The sequence below is a fragment of the Urocitellus parryii genome, chromosome 15, assembly GCF_045843805.1.
Source record: "Urocitellus parryii isolate mUroPar1 chromosome 15, mUroPar1.hap1, whole genome shotgun sequence".
NCBI lineage: Eukaryota > Metazoa > Chordata > Mammalia > Rodentia > Sciuridae > Urocitellus > Urocitellus parryii.
The window spans coordinates 1,876,568-1,900,906 of NC_135545.1; the positions used below are offsets into that span (position 1 = coordinate 1,876,568).

Consider the following 24,339-nt stretch of genomic DNA (forward strand, 5'->3'; position numbering starts at 1 on the left):
CCAGGAGGAGGAGCCACACACAGGTGGAGACTGAGCAAGTGGCCTCTGGAGGGACCCTGTGCCGACTGGGCGACAGGGTGGCGGCCATCAGCGCTCCTCCGCGCCCTCGGTTAAGCAGGGTGAGTTGCAAGGCGCCGCCGCCCTGCTCCCGCTTCCCGCGCCCCACCGCACCGGGTCCTGGGTCCGGGCGCGCCCGTGTCCCCAGCGCACTCGCTGCTCGGCTGTCTCCCCCGCACCAGCTCCAGGGCTTCCGATTTGACTGTCTCCCAGGGTAAGCTCACGGGGCAGGGACGCTCTGGTTTCTTTTCAATTCTGCACCTTCAGTGCTTAGCAGTAAAGTTACCCTGGCGCTTGGCTTGCGCTCTCCTGCTTGGAAACCCGTCCTCAGCTGTCTGTCCCTGAGGTGAAGACTGCAAGCCACAGGGAGCCGGCTTTAGCCAGCAGGCAGGAGGCTCTGTCAGGAGCTCTCCTTGGATTGTGGGGCACGGGCGGGGACCTGGGGGTCCGTGTGTCAAGTGTTCCTGCGCCCTCCAGTTGGGCGCTTTGGTTCTGTGGGTGCAAATCTTCATCCCTCTGAAATCCTGGCTAAGAATCTTTTTTCTACACTTCCTCCTCTTGCCTGCACGATCTACTTGGCTAAGTACACCCATCCATCCACAGCCAAAGGACTGAGGGTCCCTCCACTCACTATCCGCCCAGTACTGGAGAAGATGGAGGAGGTGGAGTCAGTCTGTCCCCAAATAACATGTTTTAAGTCAGTGCCTGGAGGATGAAATTATGATGTGAATCAAAAGGAGGGAAATGAGATCAGAGGCAGGAGGCACTAGGTTTTCCATCTGCTCTCTTCCACTTAGGAATACTGAGAAAGAATACAGGATATGAGGTGGATAGACCTGGAAAAGGAGATGATAGGCAGGTGGAAAGATGATTGAAAGGTGATTTATATGGAAGTTAGATGGATGATAGGCAGACAGATGGCAGATCATTGATAGGTAGTATTAGATGGATCAAGGAATAGATGGATGACACGTACCAGTCTTCAGTCCCACTAGCATGACAGGAAGATTCCCATTTTATTCCAGAAAGTCGAGTTTGGGGGAACATTGCTGAGAGAGCTCTGTCAATGTGGGGGAAAGCCCTGAGGGGTTCTTGAACCAGTGTTATGGGCAGGCTATGGGCAATGACCAAACAGACTCCATTTTACCCCGAGACTCCACGTCACACAAGAAATCCTTCTCCCATGGGAACACCCCCGCCCCGTACCTATCAGTAGTTCTTAGGATAGCAGGTTTGGCTACACAAAAGGGCAATTCTTATACAATGTAAAATTGTTCTCTTTGATTCCCATTTTTCTTGGACAATGTACCTTTTTGGAGGATGATTGTCTAGATGTTAGTAATCATTCTTTAACTTGTATTCAACTGGGGTCACTTTGATCCACTTCCTTTCTGCTTATGAACATGGAAATTCCCAGAATGAAAATATGGTTATGGGCATTGTGTTGTCTTGCTAACTGCTCAGTCCAGCTTCGGTACCTGCTTGCATGCAGCTACATCAACCCAGATGTGGTTTTTGCCTTTAAATACCTTGAAAGGCTCAGGCTCAGGGCTGCAGAGACAGTTTTGGGTTCTACGGGGAGCAGTTGCTGGCCGGCTAATAAAGACTCTCCAATTCAGAGTGTTCAGAGTGGTCTGCCCCAGTGTTAGCACAGCTGCAGCCATCTTCCTTCCCCACCCACTTTATGACAAAGTGGCTCCAGACAAGACCTACCCGCCTGCAGCCTGGACACACGCTGGTCTCTCCCGGTCTCACTGAGAGATAGGAGACACAGTACTGCCCCTGAGATGGGGACACACTGGTTCCCTGTTCTCTCCTTGAGAAGATAAAGGGACCTGCTGGTTTCCCTGCTGCCCTCTGAGAGACAGGAAGGCTACCTGTCTCTGTTCCCAGGAAACCAGACCAGGGATGCTCACAAGGCCAGTCAGGACAGCCCACCCCTGGCGCAGAGCCAGGACTGCAGCCTGTAAAAGGCTACACTCAAGGGGAGTGGCTGTGCTCCCTGCTACTCTGCTGTCCCTCTCTTGGTGCAGAGCAGCTTGTCAGGCTCCTGACAATAACCGGCTTCCTGTCCCAGGTGTGTGTGATCCGTCCTGCGCCACTTTCCTTTCACTCATAACACCAGAGGAAACAAATTCTTGGATTTTCCAAGGGCAAATGTGCTGATGAAGTTGAAAATAATGGTTTCAGGAAGACTAAGGTGTTGAAGAGGCCAGGCCCGATGATGCACACTGTAACCTCTGCAGCTTGGGAGGCTGAAGCAGGAGGATTGCAAGGTGGAGGCCAGCCTGGGCAATTTAGTGAGACCCTGTCTCAAGATTTAAAATTAAAAAAAAAAAAGGGCTGGGGAGCTGGGCACAGTGGTGCATGCTTATAATCCCAGTGGCTCAGGAGACTGAGACAGGAGGATCACAGGTTCAAAGCCAGCCTCAGCAATGGTGTAGCACTAAGCAACTTGGTGAGAACCTGTCTCTAAATAAAATACAAAATAGGACTGGGGATGTGGCTCAGTGTTCAAGTGCCTGAGTTCAATCCCTGGTATCCCCTGCAAAAAATAGGGGTAGGGATATAGTTCAGTAATATAGTACCCCTTGGTTCTACCCCCAGTGCCAAAAAAGAGGTGAAGAAATGAAGGATAGGAATCTGCAGCCAGGGAGAGAATTTAGAGCTGACTCTCCTGAGAACCTGTCATTGGGAAGTCGAGGTGAGTCAGAATGGAGTGGCCTTTGAGGGCCCATTTGGGGCCAGAGTTAGAATGTCACTATGGACGTTGCCATCACAGGCTGAGTCAAGTGGAGAGACGTGAGAGCAGGGTGCTGACTCCGTCATGGTGGTGGAGAGGGTCCGGTAGCCTGGCTGGTGATGGCAAGCAGCACAATAGTGAATATCTCCATCTGCCAGGGGCGAGTAGATGCCAAGTGACAGGAAATGAAAGAGCTGAAGGTGTTCCCCCCCTCTTTGGAGTAAGCAGCAGCACAGGAAGTGGTGACCACAGAGTCGGCCCTGTGTGACCGGCCAGGGGGCTAAGCAAAGACTTAGTGCTGAACAGATCAGTTGAGGACCCTCCCTAGTGGCACTGTGAGGGAGATGCTTAGAGACCCCAGCCCGGGCTCAGCTCTAAACTCCTCTTGCAGCAGGAGGGGATAGATGGACTGGGGTCAGAACCAAAGGGCAAGGGTACACTTGCTCAGAAGGGACCAACTGCTCAGACATCCAGCCAAGACCTGCACAAGCCCACGAGCCACACAGACCAGACCGTGGCCCAGTAGGCACAATGCCACCAGAAAGCACAGTTGTCACAAGACCCCGAGTCCCTGGGGAAGCAGGACATTAAGACCTGCACCCACCCACATAAGCTTGGTAAGACCAGTTCCGGTTAGGACCTGTAGTGGGCCAGGATGACAGGATGCTCATCAGCACAGCACTATGACGTCAGAGGAACTGTAGCTCTTCTCCCAGCGGTTGTGCCTAGACACCTGTGGACAGAAGCATGCGCAGCAGAGGTCTGCCAACCTGATGGACTGTCCATCCAGAGCCGGAAGGTCTTTGCCATACTCTTACTACATTTGGGGCCTTGCTTGTCTTTTGTGAGAACACCAGCTGGGAAGACAACTCCAATCTCTGGTGACAATAGGAAGTCCTTCCAGTTGTCCAAGGAGACAGGGGAAGTTGCTTGGCCCATGTGGGTGATGAAAACGGAGAGAGAGGCTGGTTTGGGGAGTATTTTGGAAGAGGAATTGGAAGGGGTTCAGGACCAGCTAGCAGGCCGCTGAGAGGAAGGGTTGACTCAGGGTGGAGGAGGGCTTGGATTTGGTGTGTGACCCTACCTGTGGCCCTCAGCAGGCCTCAATCCAGGTCTCTTTCCCAAGGGTCCCAGCACCTTCAGCTGACCTGTCCCCGAGTTCTCGGACTTCCCTCAGTGATGTGCCTCCTCTTCCCTCTCTGGTGACAGGTGTTCCGGGCGCTCCAATCCTCTGCCATGCCAAGCAGCCTTGGACAAACAGCTCTCCACAAGTCTGTTGGATGTGTGTGAGGGTCTTTCTGGTTGTAGAGGGGAGTGGCCCATGAGATATGCTCCTGTAGTGGCACCCCCTCCTCCACAGAAAATCTTCACCATAATTGATTTTAGGACTATCAACAGCAGTCTCTATAGAAGAGTTCAATGTAGGTAAACTTTCTATTTTCCTGTTGCTGTATTTTACTTGGCCACTGGTCTGGAAGAAATCAGCACTCCAGGTGATTAACACCCCTTTACTAGTTTTTCACAAACATTTATCCAGAATAGTAGTTTGTAGAAGTGTGCTTGCAAATGCAAAGATTAAAAAAAAAAAAACACAAAACAGACAGACCCTTTAACAAGGCCTCTGGCCTTGAGCTGGGCTTCACAGAGATGTTGACATTTCTAAGAGAAGTTACCAACTGGGCTCTGTGGTAACAGCTGGCAGGGGGAGGAATGAAAGGGGAGAAGCACCTCCCCCTTTCTCAGGTGCTGCTCTTGAAGGGTCAACTTGCCCAGAACAGTGAAAGAAAAAGCTGTTTCTATGTGAACTTCTGAGCCCCTCCGCTTACGTGCTGGGTTTTAAGTTCTGAAACTACCTGAACTCGGGGTTCAGGGGATTAATTGATTACAACAAAAGCTGTGCCCTCTGAGCCTGGCTGCTGCCAAATAAAACTGTTTACTGCTATCTTCAGGCCCTACCTTGTCTGTCCCTCCCACAGTCCTATATTCCAGATTGTTCTGTCTGCTTCAACCTATGCCCCACATGTAGTGCCCCTTAAAGCTTCCTGTTGCCCATGTGGACAGCACTTGTTTTAGGCTTCCTGTCTTACCTCGGAGGAAACCTAGTTTTGGCCATTTGGGTCTGCATTCTTCACCTCATATGCTTTCCTGCTAACCTGCCAGGACTGAACTGTGGGGCCAGGGTTGCCCACTCCCTCCACTGAGGTTTCCCTGCTAAGCTACAGGACAGTGCAGTGCCGAGCTCTGGGAGTGTAGGCACCCAGCAGGGTCTTGCCAGAGCCTGTGCACTGGACAGCAGACAGCGCCCCTTCCCAGAGCCAGGCTGCAGGCTCATGGCCTGCCTCCAGGACTGGAGACTCCCTCTTGGCCAAACACACCGCACAAGACACCTACTAATACTGATACCTGGGGTCCCTGAATGTCCCAGGATGGCATGGCTAAAGCAGCAGCCTCAGCAAGGCACCACTGTGGATATTATATCAGATTGGAAGCTGCTGCTCAACGTCTTGCCTGAAGCTGCACAGCCAGGAAGTGTGGGGTCCAGAACTGAGCTGGAGATGGGCAGGGCCCCTTCTCTGAACCTCCTCCCTGTCTCTGTAGGATAAGCATGGGGCAGCCCCACCCCTGCTCCCAGAGCTGAGCCCAGACTTCAGGAGGGTCTGAGGTGGGCCCAAAGGTTCAGTTCTGGAGGGCTGTAGGCATAGTGACAGCCTGGGACAGCAGGCCACACACTGAGTCAGCGACTTTATTAATAGTCTCCGATGCTGGTGAACTGTGGTCTCCGACCACCTTCCCAGGAGCAGGCACCCATTCACCTGTGTCCCTGGGTCGCAGAGAGGTGCACCAGACCAAGGTGCCCCACCTGGCTGCTGGGTCTAGCTGGTCAGAACCTTCGCCCCTCCCTTTCCTGCCTCCATCTGGCCTGGGGACAAGACCCAGTCCTTTCCTCAGGGTCTCCTTCACCCCAGGAGCCCTGCCACTACTCCTTGCCCAGGCTCTTCTCTAGCGACTGGGGTCCTGACTCTGCTTGACGCAGGGAAAGGGTGGGGGGGGGGAGGAAACAGAGGAGGGCTACGAGAGAAGAAGCGAGGCCCTTTACACACGGGTAGAAGAGGCTGAGGGCTTGCCAAGGGAGGAAAGGAGGCAACAGTGAGGCTCAACTGGAAAGTGGCATCTGGAAAGGAAGAGTGGGAAAGGAAAGGCGGGCCGTGGGCAGTGTGAGGGCGGTGAGCTAGCTACCCAAGGGGCCAGGGTGGGAATGAGCCGCCGCCCTCAGGGACCGGCGTGGCGGTCCCCTGTGCGCTAGCTGCCGCTCGGCCGTGGATGCGCTGGTGGCGCAATACGTGCTCCCGGCGCCCGAAGCCCTTGCCACACTCCCAGCAGGCAAAGGGCCGCGCGCCCGAGTGCGTCTTGCGGTGGCGCACGAGGTGCTCACGCCAGTAGAAGGTCTTGCCGCACTCGCAGCATGCGTGTGGCTTCTCTCGCGCGGGCAGTGGGCGCAGGGCCGGGCCCGGGCCGCCAGGGTGCGTGCCGCGATGTCGCCGCAGGTGCTCCTTGCGCCGGAAGGCCTTGCCGCACTCGGGACAGGCGTGCGGCTTCTCACTGGAGTGGCTCTGCCGGTGGCGCTGCAGGTGGGCCGGCTTCAGGGGCGTCTTGCCGCACTCCGGGCAGGACGCGGCGCCTGGGGCTGCCAAGAAGACAGGTAGGCCGGGCGCTGGAGGTGCTGGCGGTGGGCTGCCCGGCTCCTGCTTGTAGGGGCGCACGGCCCGGGTGTCCCCTGCTGCTGGCGGCACCTCAGTCCCAGGCACTGCATCTCCTGCTGGAGAGGCGCAGGGTAAGGGGCCCGCTGTGGGCTGCGATGGGGGGGGGGGGGCAGGCAGACTTAGTACCTGTGTCTGCGGGTCTGGACAAAGGCTGGCGCGCAGCCAGGCCTAGGTAAATACTCAGTGGACAGGTGGACTGTGTGGGGGACACCGGCGTGTGGGTGGGAAGGGGTGACAGGACGAACACCGGTGGAATGACAGGTGGGGAGGGAGGAACAAGGTGGGGAGGGAGGAACAAGCATACAGAGGGATATGCCGCGCGGGGGTGGCCACACGATGAAGCTGCAGCAGCGGCAGGAAGGTATCAGGAAGACACGCCAGTGGCCGTCTGGCTGGGTGGAGATAGGATGGGAGGTGTTGGGGTGACTGGGAACTAAGCTGGACGTCAGATGAGTGCCTATGCCTTCCTCCAGGTTCCCCATCTGCTTTTCCTGTTTTACGTTGTGAGCTCAGCTTGACCCTCCTGCCTGGTCTCCAGCACTGGTTCCGCCCAGACCACCAGTCTCTTTTCCTCAGGTGGACGTCTTTGTCGGTCCCTTCTCCAAAAGGGCTGCACAATGAATGGTGAGCCCTCCTTGCCCTAAAGACTGCACTCCCATCCAAGGCAGTAGCCCCAGAGCGCCACACCCTGACACAATGACTGTGGGAGATGGGGCGGGCTCCACTGGAGGGGACCTGCTGAGGGCTGGGTGCACAGGCTGAGGAATGGGCTGCCAGCACTGCTCTCCAGACAGCCCTTTCTAGCACCTGGTGCCCCACTATCAGTAGCCACAAAACACAGAGAGCAAGACCTTCTCTCCAGGGGCTGCTGAGGGCTTTGGACAGAGGCAGCACTCACTGCAGCCGGTGCTTCTCACCGACTGCTCCTGTGGCCTGCCCTCCTAAGTCTGACGCCATCTACCGCCAGCTCCCCAAGGGCAGAGACATGCCAGAGTCATCTCTGGTTCTGGTGCCATGGCCCTTCACTGAACAAAGGGATGACAGTAGGGGCCAAGGGAGAGAAGGGACCCCTAGTGCTGGGGGCCAGGAGAACGCAGGGAAGAGCCACTGCTCACCTAAAGGCACCATCCCTCTATCTTCCTTTCCGACACTGACCCCGGAGCCTTCTGCCGTGTCCTGAGATACCCTCACTGCTGTTGAATGATTTGGGGAGGTGGCTGGTCCCTGAAACGAGAGATACCACATTCCAGATTGAGAGACCGGGTCGCAGCCTGCACCTCCCTTCCCTCATCCACTTCAACCAGTCATCAGACTGGTTTGCTCCAGGCAAACCCAAAGCTGTGCTGGAGAAGCTCCCCTGGCCTTTGGAAACCAGTGTCAGGGAGGTGTGTGGGAGGTGTGTCCTCCGCCCAGTCAACCCTTAGCCAGGCCACCTGCCCAGCCACTCACATTGATGACCCACACAAACTGGGCTTCAGTGTTTCTTTAAGCCCCTAAACTTGGGGTGATTTTTTCCATAGCATCAGATAACTAATTCACACACCTGTTGTAAATCTCACTGTGGCTTCTTGCTGTCCTTTGGATAAACTGCAGAACCTATAAGCTACTTTTAACTCAGGAAAAAAAATGAAGTGAGTTCAGAACCAGGGCTTCTCTCAGCACAAATGGTGGATAGCTCCTGAGTAGATGGTACCAGCCAAGAGCCCAAAGGCCAAAGAAGAGCTTTGGATTGTCTGTTTTAGGTTCTCTGCGCCATGGTTGCCATTCCTCAAACCCTGCCCCAGATGACTGCAGTTCTTCTGGGCTGAAGGAGTTGGCCCAGGACCACACCCACCACACCCCTTCACTTGAACTCTGCTTGGAACAGGAGCCTTTCCCACCTGAATCACCAGTCCCTGGGGACACTGGCCAAGCTGATGGCCCCACTCTGGGAGGACTCCAGCCTTTCTGGAAATGTCTGGTGTTGGGAGATGGGGAACTGACTCCTGACCACTCAAGCAGCTCCAGTGGTTATGGGCTGCAGACCATCCCTTGGAGATGGCTCTGGCCTTTGCCACACACTCTAGCTCCATCCTGCTCAGGCCCATCCTTGAACCCTAGATTCAGGTCACAAAGTCTGAGCTTTATGGAGATTTCCTCAGGATGAATATCTGTGCATCTGATTAAACCCGGCTTGGCTTCAACATGCCAGTTTACCAGGTGCTGGCTCACATCCTATTTGGGATGCTTATGTCTTTTCCCTGAGATGGGCCTACACCTTGCTTTTCTTGGGCTGTCCTTGTATGGCTAGGCCAGTTGAGGGGAGGTTTGGCAACCTTGCACAGTGGGCTGGGTGCAGTCCCACCTTCTCTGTGTTCTCAAGTAGTTGATGAGCCATTCCTTGAAGGGCTGGCAGCACAGAACTACTGGGGCCTGATGCTTTTTTTTGTACTGGGGATTAGACCACTGAGTTACATCTCTGGCACATTTTATTTTTTGAGATAGGGTCTCACTAAGTTCTCAAGGCTGGCCTTGAACTTGAGATCCTCCCGACTTAGCCTCTCAAGACACTGGGATTACAGGAGCGCACCACCACAGGGGAAGCTGGCTTGGCACTTTTGTGGAGGTCTTTTGATAAATATCCGATTCACCTCCTCTGGCTTTTGGACTGCAGATGTGTGCTTCCTCATGAGCACATCTTGGTGATTTGTATTTCCCAGAAATTGTGTACTTCCTCTGGGTGCACAGAGCCGTTCTCTCCAAGGGTGAGCTGTTCTCACCCCTGCTCTGTTCCTCACCAACTTGCTGATGGTCTGTTACAACTTTATTCTTCCCAAGTACAAGTTTGGGGCTTTCTGGTCATACACCTTTGTTTCTCACTACCTCCTGCCTGACCTGTGGACCCAGGATCCCCTTTTCCTTTCCTTTCCTGGGTTTCTGTAGTGCTCCAGGGCTCTGCCTGAGGCCCCTCCCCCAACCCCCTGCTTCCTCTGGGTTGGGTAGGCTGGCTAGTGCCCTGCCCCCATGTCTCAAAATAATCCTCTTTAGCTATTGTGTGCTGAGACCAGCTGCTGGGTGACTACATCTGAGCTCTCTGGGCAGATCAGATTCTCTCTCAACAGAAGTGGGGAAAGCAGATTATGCTGGGGCTTCCCCATGTCAAACTGTGTACTTCCAGGAAGCGCAAAGATTATTCATTCCCCCAAAGCAAGCATTTTCTTAGTAACTACTATGTGCCAGGGACACATCAGTGAAGATGAGGCTCCTATCTGAGAAAGGCTGAATCTACAGTCTGGCTAGGGCTGAACACGCCATCAAAAAAATAAAATTAAAGGGTCTGGGGATGTGGCTCAGTGGTAAAGTGCCTGAGTTCCACCCCCAGTACCATTAAAAAAAGAAAAAAGTAGCGCACTAGGGTACAGTTCAGTGATAGAGCACTTGCAGTAACGTGGGTGAGGTCCTGGGCTCGAGCCCCAGCAACACACACAAATTAGCAAATTCACCAAGGCCAGCCTCTTAGTGAGGGGCTCCCTCCATCCTCTAGAACCTGCAAGGCTAAGCAAAGCCCCTGGGGCCAGGGAAGGCTACCGGTTCCCACACTTAGATTCCCCCAGCATACTCCCTCCCTTCCCCAAATGGGAGGGATTTTTCTGCTAGACACACAAATGCAAATTAAAAGCAACAGTAACTACTATGACTTCACCGTCTTACCTAAAAGGACATTTTAATGCCCAAGGAGGCAATTGAATGAGCCAAAAGCAGTAACAGCAACTGGCCACCAAGGGGTGTTTCTGTGCAGGGTTGTTCTTCACTCCCCCCAGAGGTGGGCATGCACTCCCACCTTGACTAAGTCAGGGCTCAGAGAGAGCTAATCACTTGCAGTCTTGAGGCTACTACCAGGTGGGAACATCTCCAGGGCCCTTGGAGATGTTCTCTTGCCAGTGGTTGCCAACCCCAGTGGTAAACAAATCGTGAGGAGCTTTTTTAAAAATGCGAAATTCTAACACCGACAAAGGACTTATATCCATAATATACCAACAATGCTCAACACTCACCAGCAAGAAAACAAACGGCCAGTTCAGAAGCCAGCAAAGGACTCCGCTGTGGGCTGAGTGCCTTGCCCCAACTCCCCAGCTGGGAGTCTCACCCCCAGGAGGTAGTGCCAGCAAGGTACGAGGTTGTGAGGGTAGCTCTCTGGAGTGAACAGAAGAGGCCAGAGTCTCCTGGCCCCTCCTGCCTTTGGAGGATACAGAGGAAAGGTGCCATCAGGAACCAGGAAAGGGGCTTCACCAAACCCACCACTGTCTTTGACCTCAGCCTTCTGCATCCAGAACTGTGATGGCTTTCTGCGGTTTATGAGCTGCCTGGCCTTGACACTTACAGGGCCCAAATGGATACAGGAAAACCAGAAAGCACCTCCAACAGAAACCTACACTGGAGGTCACAGCAGCCGATTCCCAAAGACAATGGGAAACTGGAAACCCACCTGCTTGAGTGGAGAAGTGGACACATCTAAGCATGGTCCAGGTCACAGCATGCCAGGGTGGCCTTCAAGACACTCTGCAGAGTGAGAAGCCCCTGGAAGGCTGTGTACCCCAGGATTCCCTTAACTCCGAGCAGATGCTTCTCTGCTGGGCTGACGCAGGGTAAGGGAGTGCGGAGACAGCAGAGCTGGCCAAAGGGAGTTCTTTGGGGTGCTGGGATAGTCTGATTGTGGTGGTTATGAAATGTCACGCGTCAAATGCATCGGTGCATCAACTCAGATCTATCATTTTGCAGTTTTGGAGCCAGAAGTTCAGAAGGGTCTCTGGGCTAAAATCAAGGTGCTGGCAGGGATGCCTTCCTTCTGGAGTCTCCAGGGCCAAATATATTCTGGTGGCTTTTCCAGCTCCCAGAGGCTGCAAAGGGAGGAAGCCAGGCCCAGGAGCTGTGTGTAAGCCACATGCCACTGGTGGTTGGTTACAGCACCCAATCCAGAACACGGTGACCCAGAAGGGGTAAGGAGAAGGCCTGAGCAGCCAGTGGGTGAGCATGGGGTGGCCACAGGGTGGAAGAGGTAAGTGTGGCCCAGAGGAAGAGAAGAGAACCTGAAAGGCCAGGCTAGAGAAGGGAGCCAGCGGCGGTGGCTGGAGTAGGAGGTGGAGGTCACTTGGAAGAGCAAGAGGACATCCAACTCCCCTGCACCCAAATTTTGCTCAGAGACCTGGAGATGCTGCCCTTCCCTCTGCTATGCTCCAGTCCCCTGAGGATGAACTGTCACTGTTCTTCCCAAGGCTCACCCCCTGCTGGTCCCCTTGACTGCACCACACCTACAAGCAGGCCTATCTGCTCCAGCTTCTCCTCTCACCAGCCCCACATGGTGGCTGAGGCCACATGTTGAAAGGAAAATGCCTTAGACCCTGGCTACTGAAACCAAACTTGCCTGTCTCCTTTTTCCTCTTTTAATGTGGCTGCTAGAACACTTGGGAAGACGTGTGGCTCACATTCTATCTCCCCAGGACAGCATGGATCTAAACCAGGGTAGACAAGCTTCCTCTGCAAAGGCCCAGATGGTCAAGGTTTTTGGCCTGGCGGGCCACCAGGCTTGGCCCAGTGCTGTGAAAGGCTAGAAGGCCAGTTCTGTCGCTGTGGCTCCAGACCACACAGAAGTAAGCAGCCATGGCTGTGCACCAACAAGACTTCTAGAAAAAGGGGTTATGTCTGCAAATCCCTGTAGGGAATTTAGGCTTGCCCTAAGAGCAGGCTGGTCCTTGGCCTTGGCCTCTGGGAAGTCATCCCTGAGCCCTCAAGGCCTGGGCCAGCCAGAACACAACAAGGGATTTAGAGTGGGATCTGGAGCCACACAGAGGGAACTGACTTCCAGGCAGGGCGGAGACGGGCCCCAGCAAACACCAGCTTGGCCAGGCCCCTGGCTGATGGTGCTGTGTGTGCTGCCACACACTGCCACGGGGCAGGCAGACCTGTACAGGACCCCATGGGTGGACAGAGGGGATGTGTAAGACCCTTCCAGAACAGCATGTCTCCCTACACACAGCAGCTCTCAGGAGCCCTGAGAGTCCTTCCAGCAAGCACCACAGTAACTGAGGGCTTGGGTCCTACTGGACGGCAGGTGTTGAAAGGAGAGTGGCTCCTGTGCCTTCTTCCTGCCAGATGTTCTCTGAAATTCACCCCGTGTCTGCTTTGCAGCATCTGCACTTGGGATGCACCCTGGTCGTGTGTTCTGAGTGTGTGTAGTGCCCCCCATGCACTGAGGGCTGGCATCTCTGCAGTGCAGAGCGGGCTGTTAAGGAAGTCCTCCCAGGCCCTGAGGAGCTGGTGGCCCAGGAACCTCTTGCGCAGCCCCGCCCCCTGCCAGCTCACCCAGAGCTCCTCCAGCAGGGCCACGGCCTCCTCCCCACTCTGGGGCCTTCGACTGCACACCCAGGCCTGGGTGTCCGCGGGGAGGGCACTCAGGAACTGCTCTAGCACCAGCAGCTCCAGCATCTGCTCCTTGGTGTGCACCTCTGGCTGCAGCCAGTCCCGGCACAGGGCACGGAGCAGCCCCAGTGCCTCTCGTGGCCCTGGCGCATCGCCCAGGTGGAAGTGGCGGAAGCGATGCCACGGGGAGTCCAGGGTCAGGGCCTCGGCCACCCCGCCCTCCTGCTTCACTGGCAGGTGCTGGGGCACAGGGACCTCCATGGGGCCTTCTGGGTTGGGGGTGGCAGCACCTGTGGGGAGGGAAATTTTGAAAGTGAGGTCCCAGCTCCATCCCCCTAGAGACCACTGCCTTCCCCTGTGCCCAAGGGGACTGCAGGGCCCAGACAGGTCTGAAGCCAGGCAGCATCCTAGCTCCAGTGCCCTCTCTGACCTCAGTTTCCTCCCTTGTCAGATGCAGTACTTGCCTGTCTCTCCTGGCCACGGGTAGGACAGGTCAGTCGAGGTCCCTGTGAGGTGCTGTGCTGAAGAAAGGGTGATTGTGACTCCTCCTGGAAACAGATGGACTCAAATCCTGGACCTGGCCCTGCCCCTCCCTGGGGGCAGCCCTGGGTACTGCTGTAACTCAGTCTCCTCCAAGCTTCTCCAACAGCTTCAAGGTGAGGATTAAAAACACGTACAGGGCTTGTAAGGAGGCCTCAAGAGCAAGCCCCACCCACCCTCTTCCTCCTAAACAGCCAGGGGCTGGTCTTCGGCCCTAGGACTCACTAGGACTCACTGAAGCATACCCTCCGTGTCTGCATCTCCTCCAGCTTTTGGGAGGGAGCAGGTTAAGTGAGATAAGGGGAGCAGTGGGATAGGACTATGACCTTGTAAGAGACTGGTTCCTCTCTGCCAAGGACAGTGAGGTGGCCTCTGCAACAAGAGGCCTCACCTGCCCCCCACCCCCAGCTGCACTCTGACCTCAGCCTCCAGCCTCCAGCCTCATAAACAGATTCAGTTCAGGAAGCTGTAAAAAAGCCTCACAGGGGGCTGAAGTTGTGGCTGATATGCACATAAACAGCACTGCATATAAACAAATAAACAAAGTCTATGGACAACTAAAAATATATATTAAAAAAAAAAGGACCAGACTGGGTGGCCTGGACAACACACAGATGCTTACTTCTAAGGCTGGAGTCTAAGGGGAGGTACAGCACCGGGGCTGCTCAGGCCATGTCCAGCTGCAGAGGCTGCCCTGCGTCTTGTGGTGGGCAGGGGAAGGGAACTCGTGTCTTTCCTTGAGGAGCACTGATCCCTCTCATTCCTGAAGGCAGAGGTGGACAAGGCTATGGCTGCGGAATGGGTGATACTACCAGAGGGGACTCTTAGCAAGGTTTGCAAACAGGTCTGTCAATGCACAGAGAGAGCCCCGCACTGCTGGCCTCAGTGGGCCCTGGCCAGAGATACTGGTCAGCATCCTACAGTGCACAGGACAAGCCTCCAGTCAGAACGACCTGTCCTCACATGTCAGCAATGCCAAGGATGAGAAACTCTGGACAGGAGTCATGGTCCTGGGTTGTCTGGAGACCTCTGAGAGCCTTCCAGGGGTACTATGGTTCAGTACTGTTTTCATGACACTAGGAAAGTGATCTGCTTCCGGCTTCTTGTTACACTGAAGCCAGGATACCCTAATAGGCCAGGCCCTCTGTGGCTCACAGCTGAGAGTTGCTAACTGATCCGTGATCATGAGATGAAGAGTTCATCTGCTGTGTGCTGGCTCCACGTTGGGCATGAACCATCTGGCAGAGGCCTCCCTCCTCTGGTGCAGCACTCCTTCCCTGTTCTCTATACTCCAGCCACATAGGCTCCCTCCTATGCCCACTCAAGGTAGCTCCCACTCCAGGGCCTATGCCTGGCTCCTCCTCCCTGCCATGCACCTGCTATCTCCTCCCTGGATGGCTCTTCTGCCCTGGTCACGCTCAGCTGAAACCTTCTCCTCACTGGGGCCTCGATGCTCCTCTGGAGATGCTCCCAGAGCATGCACCCTGCTGTGGCATCCATGTGCATTTCTCCATGCCTCCCTATTACTAGTTTTCTTTTAGCATTTAATAAGATGTGGCATTAACCATATTGCTGTTCCATCTTCCTTCACTAGAGTTTAAGCTCCAAGAAGGCAAGACACCATATATTCCAGGCCCAGCATTCTGGTGGGCACTCAGAAATTTTATAGGATGACCAATCCCACGGGGCTGGTGTCATCACCCCTTCCTGCAGATGAGAAAGTACAGGTAGCTTGCTGAAACACCAGCTAGTAAGTGGAAGAACCTGAATTCACCCCACTTCTGCAGGGCTCAAATCTAGGCTGCAGCATCCCCTCCACCCACCCATCAATTCAAGGTCTGATGGGCTTGGAAGCCAACAAGGAAGGCATCCAGAAAACCAGGGCCAGTGCCAAGCCTCAAAAGTCCCACAGAAACCTGTTCTGCTATGGAAAGACCCTTGTGCACTGGAGAGGGACTCTGAGCCAATGGGAGTGAGGTCCAGGCATCTGGCTGACCTGATTTATAAGCCTGGGTTGCAGAGAGTAAGCTGCTTGGGGCAGGGAGGACTTTTTGCTAGGACCTGAGGTCACCCAGTTCAGGAATATAATGAGTATGATTATTCACCCTGTAGGTCAACCTGTCCCTCAAGGAGTACTCTCTGCCATCTGCTTGAAGGCAGCTGTGACCCTGTTGTCTGGCAGGCTGGTTGTGCCACAGGGTTCATCCCAGAGCCACATACCCTGGATGTCTAAGGAATGACATCTGCCTTACACTGTAACACCTCCCAACAGCCCTGAGCTAATATCCCACTGTACAGAGAAATGTACACCAAAGGAGTGATGGAACTGAACCCAGATCTGACTCCAGGGCTCACGCCAGTCATACCCAGCATCATGGTGCAGCATCCACACAGGCAGGACTCATGTCACGGTTAAGAGCCAGGCTCTGGAGCATGGCTGGCTCACTGGACTTCTAGCTCTGCCACTCATCATCATGAACTTGGCCATGTGACTTGCCTTCTCTAAGTTTATCAGCTCCACCTTTAATTAATACAGGACCAATAGTAGCCCCTGCTCCTCAAGTAGAAGCATGGATTAGACACGGTACAGCACAGATCAAATGTTCCATAAAGGCCTGCTGGCCCCTGAGACTCACAACCTCAGCATTAATGGCATCTGGGACTGGACAATTCTGGGTCACAGGAGGCTGTCCTGTGCAGTGCAGATGTTTAGCAGTATCCTTGGCCTCGTTCCATTACATGCTAGTAGCACTTTCTAGGTGTGACAACCTCAAACATCTCCAGTTATGGTTGGCTGTTCCTGGGGCGACAAAACCATGCCTGGCTAAGAAGCCACTCACCCACAGGCCAAATATTTACTCAGAGCAAAAGAACTCTGAAGCAAATTCCGGCTCTGCCACCTACCGTCCAGCGTCCTTGGACAAAGTACAAGGACACGTTTTACACACAGAATCTCCATTTCCTTGGCTGTAAAATAGGGACAAAAATAAAACTAGCCCAAGAGCCGCAGTGAGAAATAATATAAGGAAAATAAAAATGAGGAGAAGAGCACCTTGCAAGATGTCTAGGTGCTCAAGCTAGCATTTAGTCTTATGATTGTCCAAAGTCCCTTGCGAGATGCTAGGGAAACAAGCACACAGATTGAAACACATTTATAAACTGCAATAGGCATCAAAACAGGACTTAGGAGTGGCCCCACCCTAACCGAGCGGCCCCTCCAGGCGGCCGGCCACCTCCAAGCCCACAGGATGAATTCTGTCCCTTTGCAGCACGCTACTGAGGCAGGCGCCCTTGACCCAGAAATAAAGGAACCGGGCCGCGATCCTCACCCGCGGGAATCCCAGCGCCGTGGGGCGCAGGTACGCGGCCAACAGCGCACACGCCAGGCCGCCGCTCGCCACCCGCCTCGGGTCCCTCCCCGAAACCCGCGCGCACCTTCCCGAAGGGGCGGCTCCCTCGTGGGGTCGCGCTCGGCCGCCTCCCTCCCCACGGCCCGCCCCGGACAGCCCTCCGCCCCCGACTCCCCCGCCGCCGCCCGCTCCCGCCCCGGGCCGCGCCCCAGAAGCGCCTAGTCCCCAGTCCACCGCCCCCAGCCCTCCTCCTCTCCCCTGGCTCACCTCACTCCCGGCGAGGCCCCCCAAGCCCCTCACCTTCCCGCACATGCGCACAGAGCTCACCGGACTCCATGCCCCAGCAGGCTTTGCGCCAACTCACCCGGATCCCCCTTCCCCTCAACACCCACACCCGGAGTTGCCCGTTCCGCCCAACAACTCCCCTCCTCCAGGGCCGCTCTGGGACTACGCTTCCCAGGGGGCATCGCGCCAAAGGCGGCTGCCCATTGGTCCTCGCAGCTCCTCGCGTCTCCACCAGCGCTAGAACTACATTTCCCAAGATGCATCGGAGCGCGGCCTGCGCCCAATAGATTACCGTGAACGCAAACTGAGCGCTGCGGTCTTCGGACTACGTTTCCCCGAATTCATGCGGGGGCTTCCTATTGGCCAGCGCGCCAGGCTCGAGAGAAGAGGCGGAGCCATGGCGGCGGCTTCGCGGAGACCAGGGAGGCTGGCACTTCCCCTCACTCCGGAGAAGCGCCTCCGGGACCCTGGAGCCTCGGCGAGGAGGAGGCGAGTCCGGCCCGGGCTCTCTGCCGGCCGGCAATGCGGCGCGCATCTTCCTGGCGGCCGGTCGCAGTTGCGCGCTCCCTGTCCGGCGGGGCCGAGCTGAGCTGGGCGGAGGCCGGTGCGGAGTCCGCACGCGAGCGAGTCCCGCGAGCACCCGCCAGCCCTGCTCTGGCTCCGTCTCCGCTCTCTCCGTGATCTGGGGACAGTACTGCCTCGTGGCCGCCATGGGCCCCGGTCGGAGAGGCTGCTGTCCCTTCCCGGGCCTCAGTTTCCCCCGTCTCAGAAATGGGAGGGAGGCGTAGGAGCGGTTAACGCGGAATCCGGACGGCGGTTCCAGGCTGACTGAGCAAGTGGACCAGCCAGTCCTGCCGCAGCCGCCGCCTCGGGCTCAGGTTGCGAGAAGCCCCGCACCTCCAAGACCTCTGAAGACCCCTGCAGGGACAGGGAGGCAGGTACCTAGCAAGCATCCGTCAGAAGGCAGCTGGTTACGTGCTCATCGAATTCGTGGATGCACAGGTGTCACGGTGGTTAACTGGCGGGCAGAGGACCTTACCCCCGGCCTACCTACCGTGGCCTACTGCCCTGCCCCACCTGTAGGCCCCCCTCTGCCTGCCTAACGTGTTGTTGTCACCCAAGCCTCTTCTGCTCCTAGAACCCCGTTATCTAATGGCCTATTTCACATCTCCACTTGGATTCCTAGGCCCCGCCCATCCCAGACTCTCCCTCGCTGCCAGCCAGGATTTCTTAAAAGGCATCTCTGACATAAAATGGGCAGTCAAGTATGTTTCACTACTTTCCTTTCCCGAGAAGAAACTGATTTCTTTCTGCTACGCCATCTTAAACGTGTCCATCATTCATCCAAATGTTCAGGCCAAAAATGGCAGGGTGGACCTTGAGTCTCCTCTTCCACCATTCCTACACAAGCGAAGGGTGGTCTTTGAGTCTCTTTTTCCATGCCAGTCGCCCATACACATCTATTCTAACAGCAGGTCCTGTTGACTCTGCCTTCAGAATAGTCAGGACTATGATGGAATGCTATTTAGTCTTGAAATGCTATTTAGTCAGAGCTGTCCACAGCTCTGCTGTCCACAGCTCTCCCGTCCACTGCTAACCTGGTCCAAGTTGCTTTGCCCCCTCTGAACATTGACCTGCTTGCTCTCTGGCCTCCTGCACCCAGTTCCTTCTGCAGATCACAGCCAGAGGGATTTTTTTTTTCTTTTTTCTTAATGGTAAAATATACATAGCATGAAACTTGCTTTATTGACCCATTTTTTGATTGTACCTTTTGGTGGCATTTAAGTACATTTAGATTGTTATACAAAAAACCATCCACCTCCAGAACTTTTTTATTTTGCAAAATTGAATCTGCATCCATTAAACCATAACTTTCTACTCACTCTCCCCAGCCTCTGGCAACCACCTTCCATTTTTGTTATTGTTGTACTGGGAATTGAGCCCAGGGCCTCACACATGGGAGGTAAGTGCCGTGCTACTGGCTACACCCCCAGCCCCTAACATCATCATCATCATATTGGTTGTGTTGAGGTTGGAATTCATGTATGCCTAGGCAAGTGGTCTACTGCTGAGCACTTAAGCTCCACCATCCTACTCTGTCTCTGTGGATCTGACTATTCTAGGTACCTTATACAAGTGAAATCATGAACTTTTGGTACTTTTGTGGCTGGCTTATTTCACTGAGCACAGTGTCCTCCAGGTTAGTTTATGTAGCATGTGTCAGGATTTCCTTCCTTTTGAAGACTAAATAGCATTCATCATATAGACATATAACATTTTGTTTATCCACTCATCAGGGGCTCTGTTTTAGTTTTTTGTTTCCACTCCTATGGGAGGCGGGGCTCTGCCTTGTTTGCAACCCTTCAGGGTGCACCTTTGACCCTGGTATGCACAGTTCCCCACGTGATCTGAGCCCTCAGATCCAGCGTCCTCTGTCCACACAGGGTCAGGCACTCCTCAGAAGCTGCAGGCCTGAGCCAGGGCACAGGGCACAGGCTTGGCAAGTGGATTGGGAGGGACGGTTCAGCCACCACCTCCAGCCTGGCTGGGTGTGTGTGGGTTAGGTCCTTGGTTCACAGAGGCCTTCAGCCCAGCACCCCTTCCCACCTCCTCACTGTGCACTGTACGTCAGCACACTGGCCACTTTGTGTTCCTCTAACACAGGTTCTCCAAGTCCAGTCCCCAAGCCAGCTGCACAGCAACACCTGGGATGCAAATTTTGGGCTCCTACCTCTGGTTTACTGAATCAGAAGCTGCTGGTGGGCCTGATGGCTTGTTTCCAGGAGCCTGGGGGTTGGGGTTCTGGTGCATGCTGGTGGGCCCCATATGTCCTACCTGCAGGCTAGAGGAACTACCACTTCGTCGTGTTCTTGTGCAGAGTACCTAGGACTTCCAGGTGGAGCAAAGATCCTAAAAACACCTTCAATTCTTGCTTTATCTACACTAAAGTTCTGTACCCAAGCCAGAGCAATTGAACGCCCACTCCCCGTCCCCTGAATGTGGCAAAACCAGCCAATTCCACCCCAGAATGTTGTCTCCCCTTCATTCAGTTCACATGGATTGGTCACCTTCTGTGAGACACTGTGCAGGCTTGGAGGACAAGGGGTGGAAGAGGCAAACGGAATCTGTGCTCCCCCCAAGTTGAGGGCATACATGGGAGGTACATGTGAGAGCTGGGCTTGAAACTCCACCTAACACCCCCCATATGTGAGACCTGGGCCACTCACCAGTGCTCCGTTGAGATGGAGATACAGGACTGCTCAGAGTTGGGGTGGGGGTTAGTAAGGGCTGGGTCTTTACTGGCCTAAGCCAATCAGGACCTTCCCCTCCTTGCCAGTTATTGGTGGAGGCCCAGGTGTCTGACTGGAGAGATGCGGGGGGGCTGTTTTGCCCCCACCCAGCGGTGGGAGAACTTGCAGAATGGTTTTCCCAGCTCTCAAGAGGCGAGAGGAGGAAACAGTTGTCCTGCAACCTCATCCTGTCTGTGGGTGATGCTTTAAACTCTGGCAACTGTCTGGGTGTCATGAGGATGATGGTTGGAGCTCCCAACTAGGACAGGCAGGAGGGGAGAAGGAGGAGCTGGGTCCTTCATGACACAGTAAACAGCTAAATTAACCAGCTGAGGCTGGAGCTCCTTCATCCCCTCCTCCTGACACCCAGCGAGTCTCCTCAAGCCACACTGGGATATCTCTTCTTGAAACTGGAAGTGTCAGCCAGTCACAAAGCTGGGGCAGGCTTCTTGGGGTTGCACCCTGCACACCATGTGATGCCCTGAAGTTGGTCTTGGGGTTCTTGATCAGCAGGGGAGTCTGCACTGGGCCCTGCTCCTTTGCATGTCTGTGCAGTGTCTGAACTCCACATTCAGGCCAGGTGTCCTTAGTTCAGGTTCCTGGAGAGGAGGGCCTGATCTCATTTACCTGGGCAGATATCTTTACCTCATATAACTTGTGATGTACCCTGAGTGCACTATAGACACTGGCAGGGAGCAGGAGGGAGCCATGGCTTGTGGACTTCCTTCTTCCCTTGTACATCCTGCATCCTGCAGTGACCATTTCAGATGTCCCCTGCTTCTGGAAATCTTGCCAGACCACCCCCACCTCAGTAAGCCTGTACAAAGTTCTCTACTGAGCCTCCCTAAGGAACCCACCCCAGGCTTCATGCAGCAAAGACTGGCTGTCGTCTGCGCAGGCCTTGCTTCAGCTCGGCACCTGTGTGCCATGAGAAAGGGCCGGAGGGAAGCGGGTCTCGCCGGGCTTCCCAGCCCCCGGGGTGAGAATTCCTTTGGCAGCAAGTTTAGCTCCTACCCCCCTAAAGCAGCCTGGTTCCTTTGTAGCATGCCTGTAATTATTACTCAGAACAATAATTAACGTCTTCTGTCTGTATGGTGCTTTGAAGCCGCAAGGTCCTCCAGGGCAGGGATGGGGTTCGGTTCATCGCTGGGTCTGCAGCCTCTGGCACCAGGAGGCTCAGGTTGTTATTGGACAAATGGATGATGGTGTGTGAGTGAGCTGCGGAGAGCCCAGGAAGGAGAAGCCCAAGTGAACAGCACCCGCCCATGCAGCTCTGTGCCCCATGGCGGGACCTCCAGGGACTGACTTGGAGTGTGAATCATTTTTGGGCCCCAGGAAATGTTTGAGAATGGATAATTAAATTAATAAATGAATTGCTTAATGATGGGAACACGCTGCCCATTATCTCTGCCCGCACACTCACCTGCTCACCTGTGGAAGATGGCACCTCAGACACCAGCGCATTCTGCCTTGAGGATGAGAGTCTTGCGGGCAAGTGTGGTTCCCCGAGTGGCAGAGGGGAGGCCGAGGGAGGCCGAGGCCCAAGGGTCTGCCCAGCCCAGCCCTGGTGGCAGGAATACTCTCCTCCGGGACCGCAGGCCAAGGCAGGGAAGAACCCCAGGAGCCTGCCCAGCCACTTGGCCATGTCGAGCCAGAGCAGTGTGGTTCCTGGGAGGAGGATCTCTGGCTTCTACCCCACTCCCACCCATCTCTTCTCCGGAGAGGCTGGAAGTTAAAACTGTTTGCTGGACCTCCTGTCTGCTAGTCAGGGTTCTGGGGGTGAGTTTGGTGTGTGTTGAATGCTCCCCTGTGTCCCAGCTCTGGGTTCAGTGGCTGCCCACTTCCACGGCCACCCTTGTGAGGGTGAGAAGGCCAGGGGCGTGTTACCCAGAGTTGCGTTTTGACCCTTGCCAGAGGCAAGGCTATCAGCAGGAAAGTTGCCCGGTGGCCAGCCTAGCACAGAGGCCCTGTGCACCACTGTGCTGGGGAGTCTGGGAAGTCCTACAAATCAACACTGGCTCATGTTTTGATTTTCCTAGGAGTCGGGCATACATTCACGGTTGCAATTATTGCCTACATTCTGTTAAACGCAGAACAAAACAAGCCTGAGTGTGTTGAGTTGCTGCAGGAGTTAGGTTCTATGCGTTCACCACAAAGGAACACTGTCACCACAAAGGAACACTGTCACTAACAGTGGCTGCCCACAAGGCAGGGGCTAATGCTGTGTCCTGGGCTCCTGAGAGAGGGTTTCCAACAAGACACAACACCTGGTGAAAGTGTAGCAAAGTTCATTAAAAGAAGGCACCAAAGGGAGAATGGGGTTATCTCCAAGAGGAGACCCAGAACTGTCCTCTTTGTGAGCCCAGTTTTATTGGGTAGGAGGGGAAGTTTTGGGAGAACCCTGGCCCGGTACCACTCCTAGCTCCTGATGGACAGTGAATCGTGTCACTTCCTAGATCTCACTCTGCCTTTTACTCAAGGGGGGAGGGGTAAGAGCTGTACCTAACTGCTATCCTGGAGCAAGGTGGGAGAGCTGTACCCAACTGCTATCATGGAGCTGTGCTAGCTACCTAAGGTAGGGCCTGCGGTCCTAGGCCCAGCAACAACAGGTCCTGATTGGAACTGGTTTTACGGGATTTATGGTCAGTGCGCTGAGACCTGAATCATGCTGCTTTCCCAGGTCTGGGACTCTGGCTGGTGTGGTTGGTGCAGGTCTTGTTTAAGATGTCTCAGCAATTAGGCCCTTCGGAACAAACACAACCTTGTCCTCCCCTGGGTTGATCCATCTCCCTCCTGCTGCAGGAGGAGGAGTTGACGGAGCCGAGCCCAGGCAGGGTCTCGAGGGAGCTAACTGGGTGCCACTGACTTGTTCTGCACAGTGTGTTTGTCTAACCCACTGGCTCCTGCTCACATCTACCTGCTGCCCAACTAGGGGCAGTTCCGGGGCACCTCCAACCATGTGTTCATCAGCTGATCGATACAAAGCCTTGTTTGGTGTGTTCCTGTTTAAAGACGCCTTATATGATGTGTGTTGTTGACTCATGAACGTTGAACTTGAGGCCAGTGGCACCACAACCCACCTCAGAGCCATCTGCCCCGAGCTGGCTTCTTGCCCAGGCTCATCACAGCTTCCCGGCGCTCAGGGGAGGCAGAGGTCTCCTGCAGCCTGGGCTGCGGGCAGGCGTGCTGTGCTCTTCCTGTGTGGACACATTTGAGAGAGTAGGAGGATTCGCTAGCATGAACTCCATGCTAGTCAGGATCACACACTGTTTTTGAAAATTGTTTCCCAGTTTTGTCTATCAAGAGAATCCCAACCAAAACGCAAAACAACTGTCTTGTGAAACTGAGACGGGCCACGTCAGGCCGCTTTCTCCATTGCCAGTTAGCTGGGCATGGGGCCTTGCGGGCTACCTCTGGTTCACAGTGGCCTGCTGAGGGTCCAGGGCCTCGCATGCCACAGCCCTACACAAAGTCGCCACCTGACCTTCAAGGCTGGCACCATCTCCCCCGCTTCAAGCAGCAGGCGGCAGGGATGTGAGATCAGATCTGGAACACTTGATGTCCTGTGATAATGTCAGGAAAAACCACCCCAGGTAAGCTCCTGCATCTGCAAGAAGGGCAGGGATGCACATGTTTCTCAGAACACCTGGAATTTACAGAACCTCTTTCTAGCTCTGCGAACAAGGCCCTGCCCGAGGAGGACCACGGGCATCTTCCAGGGTGCGCTCATTCACATCTCTGCTTTGACAGTTTGTGACACCAGGGTAGGTTTCACTTGAAATGAACCGCGCCTGGAGGGTCAGAATACCCTTTTCTTATTAAAGGACAGGAGCTTGGTGCTTAAGAGGTCCGTGGGTGTCTTGTTCTGCTTTATTCAGTCTTTTCTCCTGGGTGTCAGGGGTTTGGGGAGCAGGAAG

At 54.9% G+C, this 24,339-nt stretch overlaps 1 protein-coding gene across 19 annotated transcripts; it reads right to left on the reverse strand.

Annotated features, from left to right (window-relative positions):
- Positions 1-1,072: 1,072 nt before the first annotated feature.
- Znf444 (zinc finger protein 444) lies at positions 1,073-17,270 on the reverse strand. Of its 19 annotated transcripts, none has more exons than XM_026382400.2 (6): positions 17,212-17,270; positions 14,120-14,260; positions 13,422-13,606; positions 12,901-13,247; positions 7,677-7,785; positions 1,073-6,617 (listed from the first exon to the last, which is right to left on the reverse strand). In XM_026382400.2, exons 4-6 carry the CDS (start codon positions 13,216-13,218, stop codon positions 6,034-6,036), a joined length of 1,011 nt encoding a protein of 336 aa, XP_026238185.1. In that variant the 5' UTR covers positions 13,219-13,247; positions 13,422-13,606; positions 14,120-14,260; positions 17,212-17,270; the 3' UTR covers positions 1,073-6,033. The 19 variants fall into 19 exon arrangements, with proteins under 19 accessions (XP_026238185.1, XP_026238184.1, XP_026238194.1 ...); XM_026382399.2 differs by having other exon boundaries at positions 17,148-17,233; XM_026382409.2 differs by lacking the exon at positions 17,212-17,270 and adding an exon at positions 17,115-17,202 and having other exon boundaries at positions 13,422-13,478.
- Between the last annotated feature and the right edge of the window lie 7,069 nt (positions 17,271-24,339).

Coding starts and splice junctions, on each gene's coding strand:
- Znf444 (XM_026382395.2), bottom strand. CDS start 17,159: ATGTGCGGGAAGGTGAGGGGCTTGGGGGGCCTCGCCGGGAGTGAG. Junction 13,248..13,421: donor CCCGTGGCCAGGAGAGACAG/GCAAGTACTGCA, acceptor CCCTCCCCACAG/GTGCTGCCACCCCCAACCCA. Junction 7,786..12,900: donor CCCTGCTGGAGGAGCTCTGG/GTGAGCTGGCAG, acceptor CTCTCGTTTCAG/GGACCAGCCACCTCCCCAAA.